The 11927-nt window shown below is 40.6% G+C and overlaps 1 protein-coding gene across 17 annotated transcripts in view; it reads right to left on the reverse strand.

The window, feature by feature from the left end:
- Positions 1 to 11723, reverse strand: part of LOC131687212 (protein lap4-like) — a 168092-nt gene extending 156369 nt beyond the window's left edge. For 4 of the 17 annotated variants that reach the window (XM_058971343.1, XM_058971339.1, XM_058971327.1 and 1 more), the window contains exon 1: positions 1903 to 3243. In XM_058971343.1, coding sequence (XP_058827326.1) covers positions 1903 to 2064 — 162 coding nt within the window. In that variant the 5' untranslated portion in view covers positions 2065 to 3243. Of the gene's footprint in view, positions 1 to 1902; positions 3246 to 11161; positions 11421 to 11511 lie in introns of those variants that run through there. The other 13 variants (XM_058971332.1, XM_058971356.1, XM_058971304.1 and 10 more) reach the window with 12 other exon arrangements.
- Positions 11724 to 11927: the final 204 nt, after the last annotated feature.

Raw genomic sequence — 11927 nt, forward strand, 5'->3', positions numbered from 1 at the left:
GTAGTAGAAGTAGAAATTCCTTCATTACCCCTTGCGCAGGATATCCGTAATAATTTGAGTTCAAATTAGTTATGGATTTTGCGTTTCGTTTTCGTCTCATCAGAATCTGACACTTAGTACCAGGACTAAGCTAGCGCCGGATTGACGCTAGCTCCAAAAAAAGGTAACAATTTGTGTACCCGAGCAAACCCCTAGTCTCTCATGATGTTCCATAAGAAAAGGAGTTCTGTTAATCTGAGAACTGGTGAAATTGAAGCTTTATTCTGTTTGGCAAGCATTTGAGTCTCATATAATCCTTTTTGACTATGATTAACTACAACTGTATCGTTACACTCAAGTTTTTTTTTACGCGGTATTTTTTTACGCGGATTTTGAAATTTACGCGGTTTTCATTTACGCGGATTTTGAAATTTACGCGGTTTTCATTTACGCGGTTTTTGAAATTTACGCGGTTTTCATTTACGCGGATTTTGGAATTTACGCGGTATCCATCAATGAGGTTCCCTTTATCGCGGATTCTTAAATTTAGGTGGTCTTCATTTACGCGGATTTTGAAATTTACGCGGTTTTCATTTACGCGGATTTTGAAATTTACGCGGTTTTCATTTACGCGGATTTTGAAATTTACGCGGTTTTCATTTACGCGGATTTTGAAATTTACGCGGTTTTCATTTACGCGGATTTTGAAATTTACGCGGTTTTCATTTACGCGGCTCGTATCCCCCGCGTAAAAAAAAACCTGAGTGTATTTGTATTTTATCCGTATTGAGTTGCTTTCCTAAGCTCCATTCCGACTTCAGCTATTATATTTCCATCATAAATCCGAGGAAATGGAAACATTGCTGACATCAACACCCATTTCGACGTCAATAACAACCGGTTCAAAACATGGTTTTAACCCCTTTGCATAGTTTAGCTCTTGCTTAGATCGTTTGGAACGATTCCTCAGTCAAATTCTGAAACGAATGAACCCTCACAACATGCTTTAACACAGACTTCCAAATTATCCAAAAAATGGTATCTCTTTCCGGTTGGATTATTTCCAACAAGACCGGATTTGGTGCTTTTACCACCATTTGAACAGAGATACAGTTTCGTTGTGACGCGGCAAATGGTTCAAACTACACACCCAACTAGATCTCCCGTAAGCTGGCCATAGAGATCAACCAGTGAGGTCATTCCGCTCCGTCGTCATCATCATCATCGCCATCATTGAATTCATCGTTTACTACCTCAACTCCGTGTAGTTATTTTCATTCTCTTTATATACCTTTTGCTTCTTCTCTCATTCCGTTTTGGGAGGTTGTTCGCCGACACGAAACTGCCGTTGTACCCGGAGCCCCGTATCTGTCCGTGTCTGTGTGCAACAAAAATCTCAACCTTTTTTTTACATTTCAAATGGTAATGAGTCGGGGCTTAGTTTGGATACCCCGTTGTCTCGTCTGACACCGACGACGGTGGTGGTACGTACAAATGGATTCGTTTGGTGACATCATAATGCCAATAGAGTGTTTCGAATGCAAACGCGGGGTCACGTAAAATCAAACAGTGAAAAGCGGGTAAAAATTCAGGTCGGTTGATGGATTTCGGCATTTTTTTCTGACATGTCCTTCGTGTTTTTGAGAAACTGTCCCAAGAAATTTTGGTTGCTTTAAATATTTAAAAATGTCGATTTACCCCGGTAACACGGGCTCTAGGAACACTGGAAACAATCAAAATGTTAGCATAAATATATTACCCCGGTTTCCCGGTACAGAAATGCATTCCGATTTCGGTTTTCGGATCTAAATAAATGCATACACAAATGACAGTTTCGATCAAACCCTGACCCGGATCCAAAAACCGAAATGAGCATCAATCCTATATCAATGTCAAGCATCCCCCGCACAATCAATCACCTACCTTGGGCAAATCCTTTATATGGTTGGCATCGAGCAGCAGTTCCTCCAGCGACCGCGAATACCGGAGGATCTCCTCCGGCACGTTCGGCAGCGAGCAGTGCCGTTTGTCCACATATTCAATCTGCCGGTTGCAGCCCTTGAAAATCGGGATGCATTTGAACATTGTTGATTCCGGTTGCCCTCCTTCCCACCACGGTCCTACACTACTACGGCAACTACCAACTACTCCGTTGTGGTTAAAGGTGGGTAGTCTTTTAGCACTGACACGATCGCACGCACAATCGATTTCACTACTATCCACCCCCTCCGACTGCCGCTCCTTTCAAATCCGTGTTGCTTCTTCTTCCCGTTTTTCAAAGCAACATCAGGCAGGGTCGCCTGCCTGCTTGCCTCAGCGTGCGGAGTAGTGTTTTCTTCGGGAACCGAGGAGGGACACTTGCAAATCACTTCCACTATTTTCCTCCGATGTTTTCCCACCCTAGAGTAGCTAGAGCAGCAGCCTAGGCAGGCTTCTCTCGGATATCCAGTGTCAGCGGTCGTCTGCCGAGAACCGGATTTTTCTTATACTGCTTCTTTTGCTACTGCTACTTTTTCTTTTCTTTTTTTTTACACTCGAGGGCTTCCTCTAGCTTCTTCGATCTGTTGGGAAGCCGTTTCTGCGGAAAACTTTTGCCCAGCAACTCGGGAGCGGGCAGACACAATTATTGCAAAAATCAATAAAAATCACACTGAACTTCTTCTTGCACAGGCCCTCGTTTCCTTCTCGTGTGCTTCTTCACCGTAGCAAAAACCTACACGTAGCGCATTTCACACTGAACCAACAAATTGTTGTGTCGTAAAACAAAACAGAAGTTGAAACATGAGACAAAACTGGTAAACACGCACACATACATTCACGAGGCCCGTTGGTGTGGGATGCCAATTGTTTACACCGTTCCGTTTTTTTCCTTTCTTCGGGAGTTGTAGGAGCGACTCCCATCACATTCTGTCAAACTGGATGGAGGAACAGGGAAGAAAAAAAAAAGCTCGCGATCAATGCGAAGAAGCAAACTAACGGCACTAAACGCTTCTGCTGCTGCTTCTGATTATCACTTTTGTTCTGCTGTTTTCTACGTTGTTATTGTTGCGGTTGACGTCTCACGGTCCATTCGACGGTAGTACACACCCAGTTTCTTCACCTACAACGCAGCCAACGCCTGCCTTGCTACAACAAGTAATAAACTGTAGGTACCAGACTCTACTAACTAACGCACTCTATCGACTAGCTCCATGGATTCGTATGTGTACTGAATGACGTGACTGACTGGACTGACTAAACTCGCTGTCCAGCAAAAATTGTGGCTGCTGAGCGAGGCGAGGGCAGACATTGCATAGCAAGTATAGAAAAAAAAATGCGTCGAAGTATAGAATCACAGACAGCGAACGAATGAATGAGAAGAGAACAAAACGCACGAACACATCGGTAGCGGACCAGTGATGCCAGGTATGCCGAAAATGGTTTGCGTAGAGCTTATCTTTTAAATTTATCTAAATTTTTATTCTTTGGTAATACTAATAATTCGAATGTAACATTAAAAATCAATTCTGGAAAAAAATTTCAATAAAACTTAAGTAACTTTCAAAATATTTCTTGTTGTTTTCTCATTCGTTTCTAATGGCGTTTCTATAAAACTTTCTACATAATTTTCAGTACATATCTAGAGCGGGCGAGTTTCACTAGAACATTAAGCAAAGTTTTTAGAGTACATATAAAACTGATCGAGTTATTAAAAAAGAGAAAGTAACCAAAGAAAATCGCTTGTTCCTTAGGACTTATTGGACATAATTCTCCTGATTTTTTCCGGGCGGCCTAAAAATTGTTGAATGGGAGTTCAAACTAATTCAACATGATCGATTTCTAATCAAACAAGTATTTTAAAGTTTAGATAGCACTAGTTTTTAAAAAAAAGTTTTGTTTCGTATTGTTTCACAAAATATAATATTGAAGAATATTATATTGAGGACATTAATTTGTTCCGAACTTAAATCATGAACTTTGAAGAATATTTCAAGAGTACTTATTCAAAAGGTCCTAAGTGACATTGAGCTCGAACTGAGAAAAACGAGGCTGAAGTTTCATGGACCTAAAACAAATCCCTATTAGAGAACAAATATGCGTTTTGATGGAACAATTATGCCAATATAGTCTAAGGACTATGCTCTTTAGGTAAATAATATTAAAAACATGAAATGTTTAGTGCTAATGTAGTTTTTAAGCGCTTTAGAATGATGCGTCCTTTTGAAAATTATAGGACCTTTCACATAGGTCTTTTTTTCGGACCCAAGAATCATACGACGCTGCACATACGACTTTTTTCAGCAAAGGTAGCTCTTACGAGGAATATTGAATTTCTTCAAAGTTTTCGACAAAATGATCACCGGAATACGAGTGTTCTTCATTACTATGGTAAATAGTTGCACTGCATTTAACAGAAGTCTTGCAGAAAAAAATTGCGGGAAACTTTAGTTTATATTAACAAATCATTGGCTGGAAGTGGTTAAAACCAACGAATGGCATGTTACTTTAGAATAACTAAGCTTTCCAATTATGATTTAATTTATTATACTTACTAAATTCAACTTCGAAAATAAGTCGCATGAACAGAAGAAAATAATTTCTTTTATTTTGATGCTTAGGACGTTTTTACAAGGTACCTATGTGCAGTGGGGAAAACATAGAATAAAATGAATCTTGCGTCGTTTTTGCATGGCGCCTATGAACAGTTGCAGAGGTTTTGAAATATTTCGCGTATAGGTCCTTTCATTTAAAAAGGTCTCAAGTGCAATATTTCGAAATATGATCATGAAAGCTTTGCGACTTTTTATATAATGCTTGTTATTTTGATAAATACTGGGTATAATGAATCCTGGTTTTCGGTATTCGTTAGCTATGTTGTAATCACATGCTGCGCTGCAAATAACTCAGTTTGTTTACATTTGTCACTAAGGACCATTTGAATCAGCACTCTTGATTTCTTAACCTTCTTGTATTAAAGAATCACCCAATACTTCATGTCATTGTGAATTTTTATGAATTGAGTGGTATTTTTGCGCAATTCAAGGTTAGAAATCAACATATCCAATTTGAAAATAGAAATGTCGAATCGAAAGATGGTGAAGCTACGATTTTTATTGCAAATTTCAATATGATTTGTCGTTACTGTGACGTACCTTTTCCATATAGGGGCCCTTGCGAAATTTCGTAAGAAATAGAAGGAAGAGTTGTTAACTTTCATCATACTGAACGGAATAACATAATCTTTGCACTAATCAGTTGGAAAAAAATGTGCACCAGGATGGTAATAAATTTTAAAGTTTGTATGACTTCTACAAAACAACGAAAATTCAGATAATTTTTCAGAAGCGAGGTGGAAAACCAAATTTTTCCAGATTTTTAGGCATAATCTTCAATATAGAGCACCTAAGAGATATAATCGAATACTGAAAAGTCATATAACCCAGTTTGTCTTCACATCTCGCCCTGAGCAGAAGCAAAAAATCGTCCCGCGTGTGAAACAGTCAATTCTACCTAAAAATCAATCGGTGCCTATCACACAAGCAGTCCATATAACAATAGCCTATACCTACTGTGCGATTTAGTGATGAGTGACGGTGCCCAGCAAAAAGCAACCCAGATGCGGCCGAACTGTGTTGCTGTTGATTTTTCAAAATGCCCCGCAAGACTAGCCATTCGGGAAGTGGAACAGTTATTAAAAGTGCAGATGGAACTCAATCTGGCTGAAGTGAAAACCCTACAAATGCATCATATCAAACATTGCGTGCTGATTTCGTTCAACAACATTAACCAAGCTGAGTCATTCGCCTCGCGAAACAACATGCAGCACACCGCCGAATGCGGCAATGTTAAATATAGCATTCCCGTATACATCGAGAACGGCGCTGTAGAAGTTCGGGTCCATGATTTGGCTACGCGTACCCCTGACGGCGCGATTAAAAAATGCTTGCAAAAATACGGAGAAGTAGACTCCGTTACACATGATACATGGAGGAATTTTTTCCCGGGCCTCCCTAACGGTGTTCGTGTGGTGAGAATGCGTGTGACCAAGCCAATTCCCTCTTACTTAAGCTTCACAGTGTTAGGAAGGGACGATGCTCTCATTCAACAGACGTCACTAGTCACGTACCCGGGGCAAATTCCTACGTGCCAGTTCTGCACGAAGAAGCTGCACTTCGGAAAACCTTGCGTAGAAACTGTTAAGGAAAACTCCAATCCAACTGAAATCAGCACACAACCATCGTACGCTAAACCACTAACAGCTGCAAAACCAACATCTCCGGATCAAGCACCAACAACCAGCAACAACAACAACGAAACGAATGCCGAAAAATACGAACATACAATAACGACCGATAAGAGTAAGACACAAACTGGAACATCTGACCGCGAGCAGCAGGAAAGTAGTACGGATGAGGACATGGACATGAACGACAACGCGAAAGAAGACAAACGGATCAAACCTCAAATTGCAGTGGCAATATTTCGCCCCCTAGAAAAAGGATCTCAACACGCAGCAGGAATGCGCCTGAACGAGACCAAAAATTTTACATAGCTGTTTTTTTATTTATTGTAAAAAACAAATCTGCCTCGTCGATCTACCGCATTTGGGCCTAAATAAATTTATTAATTAAAAAAAAGTCATATAACTCCCGCATGCATTTTAGTGCTTCATTAATCGTTTGCTAGTCGAATGAGAAGCATTGTTGTATTGTATTGTTGTCGCTTATATACTGTTACGCCTGTTCCTTTTGTCAACCAACGAATGCAGTACCAGGACAATACTTTTAATGGAGCTTTTCACTTGTCGAGCAGCTATATTCGCCAACAAAATAAGTAAAATGCACATTGCGTCATCTAGCCGCACGGTCTTAATGTGGATGTAAAAATCCCATCATGCACCAACCTGTTATACAATTAATCTGGTTTTACGGATAGTTAATTAACTGTGTTTAAACATTGATACGTAAAACTTTTTCCAGTTTACCCTGAGAACCGAATATTTTAGGTTTCCCGGGTGGTGTACAAAAACCCTAAAAACACTTGAATAAGCTTTACGAAGTAACTCGTATGAAATCATCAACAGAAAATCATAATATCAGCATCCATCAAGCCAACATTATCTCCTTTACACAACGAAACAACCAGCGCTTATCGAATCGTTAATCACACCCGCACTACCGCTTGCCAGAGAAAAACGAACCAAAAAGCACACGCTAGTTCACACTTCAATGTATACACCACAGTGCAACTCTGGAACGCGCGCCGTGGTGAATTTATCTGTACGTGCATCTGACGCCACATATAATTTTAAGAGCAAGAGAACGCGGCTCTCTCGCATCAAACCAACCCATCGCCAATTCAGTTATTCAGCGCCAAAAGAGCTTTCTGCTTTTTCTGTGGTGTGCCGTCATTGTATCTTCTGTGTACGCATGAAACTGGCGCGCCAGTGCATCATTAGAATGAATTTTTCTTATGTTCCCATTTTATACGTGTCGCAATTCATTCAATGACATAGAGGCAGTCCTACCAACGTTCGCTGCTTGGTCGAATTGTACCGACCAATCATGGATTAGATAATTACTGCTTTCATAAAATCCATTATTTCCGTTATGTTTAATAATTGTTCATCCTACGGAATTGTATACAAATTGTTGTACATATTTCCAATCAGATAACGCAATATTCTTATTTTTTATTCAGTACAACGGCAGATATTCACGTTTAAAAAATCGGATGGAATTCCGGCAGAAAATTTTGAAACGGGACCCCTATATTGAAACGTTAGAAGTATTCCACTTCAAAAAAAGTTCGTTAGACACAACGAAGCTGCTTGGTGTAAAGAGAAAATGTATCTGTCGATGCAAGAACCGATTGTAATATAGAAGGGTCGAAGACCTCGCTTTGTAAGGACAAAGGCATCGATTAAAACTACAAAATATGGCGCAATTCGGTAAAATCCAGGAACCAGTTTGAAAAAATTACATCCTCGTGTGAGCTTGAAGTGTGAGGTTGGTGAATGAATTTATGGTTTCTCTGCATTTAAAAATGGCGTTCAAATAATTTGTATAAGCAGAATTTGAGATTTTACACCACTGTCAAGAAACTAATGGCCAAGAACCATACCGTGTCATGCAAGTCGATATAAACTATGGTGACAATAGATCTTGGATTAAATCCACAAAGCACTAACTAATCCACTAACTTTTACTAGCATCAAATGTAATAATCCAAATGATATGGTGTTCGGTAAAAAACTTGATTCGCAAAAACCAGATTCGATTATGATTTGAGCTACAGTAGCTTCAAATGGTTTTACCACTAATACATATACCTGGCATTTTTACAGTGGAAAGTTTTGCCATGGCTCGAAACAATTTCCAAACGTTGAATTTTAATTTATCCATTATTGCCCAATGGCTATAACCTTGGGGCAAGTATAATTTTCAGCATATTTGAACCAACCTCTTTAACTTCCGGAAATCGACCCAATCGAGCTTGCAACAGGTCTGATCAACGGTCGGCAGAAAGTAGGATCATCGCGTAATTGGCCTCGGGAAACCATATCGGAGGGATTGTTTTCAGTGCGGATGTGGCCCTCAAAGCATAGCTTTAATTTTGGATAAAAGTCATCCGATTTTGGGCGAACAGGTCAAGTTTATCGAGGGTTTGATGGATCCCAGCCGGAAAAATCATACTGTTGCAACGACTTCTCGAAACTCCACATTAATTTCAACTATTTCCGTGGGAATCGTATGGAGGAATGAACTTAAATTAGCTGGTCAGAAGAAGAATATTTGCTGTTCCGGCTGCAAATTCTCTATCGACCGGCTAGAGTTCCAGCATGCCCTGATGCTCCACAGACATCGCGTTAGTAGTTTGGCAATGACAATGGCTGGTGAGTACAGGCTGAGGTGATCGTAAAACCTAACAATCTCAGTGAAGATCAACCGCTTTGTCGTAATGTCTCTGGAAATGGTTGACTAAGAGTAGCGTAACACATCCCAGAACAAACCGAGAACACCGATGGACCATTTGCTTCAGTAACTGCGTGCTATAAGAACGCAAACGATTGGAACCTCAGTTGTGAATGCAAGCACTACCTTGTGACAACAGCTATCGTTCTGCTTCGATAGCTTTCGACACCGATTCGGCATCAAAAAGCGTCTCGTCTACGCAAAATCGGCAACTTTCTCTTTCTCATCCATCATCGTTGTTTGATACGAGGCCGATGCTGTGCCGTTAGTAACGGTGTACATTTCCTGAAATCACAGCGGTTGCGAAGTTCGTCTTCGCTAGAAGATTCACTGATAGAATTGATGTTCGGAAGCTACCAGAATCCGACGGTGTATTTTGCAGATTTTTGCAGTAAACGAAAAGTCAAGGGCAGTTTGAATGAGAACTTAGCGCCGCTAACGAATATTTTCGTGCGCAAAACGATGTAATGAGAATGACCCGATTCGATCATTCGGTGAGAATTATCGAGTGCCTCGTATCCTCGCACGTATGTACTGCGTTTGAAACTCGGGGCTATTACTAGGAGCTTCTTTAGAGCTTTATCTTGGAGATCGCTCAGTTTGAAAACGAGTTTCTTTGAACGGTTGTGAGCTTGAGATGCTCGACAATTCCATCACGGGAATTGCATCGAAATCTCCGATAGTTAACCCTTCGAAATCAACAGTTGTATGCTGTAGCCTATTCCTCTCTTCCGTGTTTGAACAACTCACATGACAGCTGAACATTATCATCGTTTTTATTATTCTTCAAGCTTCCAATCTTGTTCCGAGCCTCAGATAGATCCAACGCTGGGAATCAATCGTAATCATCCTGATTCTTGTGCTACCTCTCATCGTGTACTGCTTCATCATTTAGATGTTTAAGTCATAATAATGCTTCCAACTATCAGGCAACTCGTACTCCCTCGTGAGAAGCTTCTATTAGCGTCACATAACCTTCGCGTGGAACTTCCCCGTGTCAACGATGCCGTACAGCTACTTAGTCGACTCGTTATCATGATTTTTCAGAAGACGCTGGACCATGTTCATTCAACGGAGGGTGTGCACTGAATTGCTAACATCGAAACAATTGATGACTGACAGATATCAGATATATCTGCTTTGATCAAAAGATCCAGAAATCAACCCACGAATCCGATAGGAACTCGAAGAATACATTGGAACATGTATCTGCAGACCCTAAGAACATCTTTGGAGAGTTTCGAGATTAATGTCGAAGGCTCCAAGGATAAAACTACCAGAAAACCTGAAGATTGCACAATTATAGCGTATCATGGTAGAACAATAATCTTGAGAGGATATGTGACAAAGGATCAAATAAGGTCTCAGTACAATACGGATTTTACCGAATACTACAAAATTATTCGATCTAGATGTACCACATATCAGTGTAAGTCTCACCCGGTACACCGAACAAACCAGATGACGCGCAAACGGATGATCAAAGGGAAACCCCTGACTAGCTTATGAGTACTTGCAAACACTCTCTAACACGTATGTTACGACCTCTTACAACCATTGTCGTCGAGATGCATATCAAAGGTCCAAAACAATATTCAATCCTCAGACCAGATGTGCATTGATAAATCGTTCGAAACCATCAAATTCTACGGTTTAGACGAAATGTTTCCAATGGAATGAAAAAACCAAAACATCTGGTACTTTAGGCGTAGCGGTCCAATGTTGAATGATTTTTTCCTATTTCCTTGTCCTGATACTAGAAGATAAGATACAACATACCGTATTCAACAAAATTACAATAATTGCAATTTTTTCTAACGTTGTAATCAATAAAACAAATTTCGCAACCCTGGCACCCCTGATTGATTCCTGTTTGGTGTGGAATTTTCTACTCCACCATACTCTGACAGTTCTCTTTTCTCCATCTCCCGTAAAACGATTCATCTCACACACTCGCAAGTCGCCACTACCAAAGTCGCTCTTCCAGAGCGTGCCTGCTTTGGCTGATTTTGTTCCTTCTTTCGTCACTCTTTCTGATTCAACTTCCCCCGTTGCCTACTCCGTCCGCTACGACCCGAAAGACACAATCCACTACGACCCTTTTCCCGTGGTTTTCACTCTATCTATTCATTTTTTTTTCTTTGATTGGCTTCTTCCCCGGCCCGGTTCAAGATTCCGCAACAAAATCATGAACAGGGACGCTTTTCATTCCGTCGGCTTGCACGCACCTTTGACAGTTCGTTGCCACCAGCAGCACACACTTGTAGAATGCAATTTTCACTAGCAGTTGCGTGTGCACACACTAATTATTTTCTCGCTCTACATTACGTGAACTTTTCCAGCGAAAAAAAAGAGAAAACTCCCTAAAATACTACCGCCGGGCTGACCCAACGAGAGGGTCTTGACACCGAACTATACGGTTCTTGGCTTTCTTTTCTGCTGAACTTCTTCCAGTTTTGCAATTTTTTTGCCAGTTCTGTAATAAAAAAAAATCATTCACTACTGACGATTACGATGATGGTTGCGATACACCAGAACCACACACGCACAATAAATCGCAGAAAGAATATTGCATTACACTCTGTACTTATCGCGCCACTATTCAGGAACCGATGCTCAATGAAACGAAACAAATAATGTTGCAAACCACTTTTTTCACCGTACAGTAATTGAACCGGAGAGCAGCACATGCAGCAGCGAACCGACGGATTTGCAGTGTCCAGTGATTCAGTGAATGTTCCGCGAACGTTCGTACGTATCTACGCAAACTAACTACCTAACTTGGCAACGACGAGAGCAAAACTGAACAAGCGACGAGAAAACTCTTGGTTGGGGCAGCAAAAGGTTCACAGCTCACACAGCACGAAAATGACGGAACGACCGGCTGCCAGCCTGTCTGTGATGTTGGATGAACAGGGGTGCCAGATAATTTTTGCAAGTGCAGGAAACCTATTAATAACGTTGAACTTGTTTTGGAATTGATATGATTTTCGA

This window comes from Topomyia yanbarensis, chromosome 1, assembly GCF_030247195.1.
Source record: "Topomyia yanbarensis strain Yona2022 chromosome 1, ASM3024719v1, whole genome shotgun sequence".
NCBI classification, from domain to species: Eukaryota; Metazoa; Arthropoda; class Insecta; order Diptera; family Culicidae; genus Topomyia; species Topomyia yanbarensis.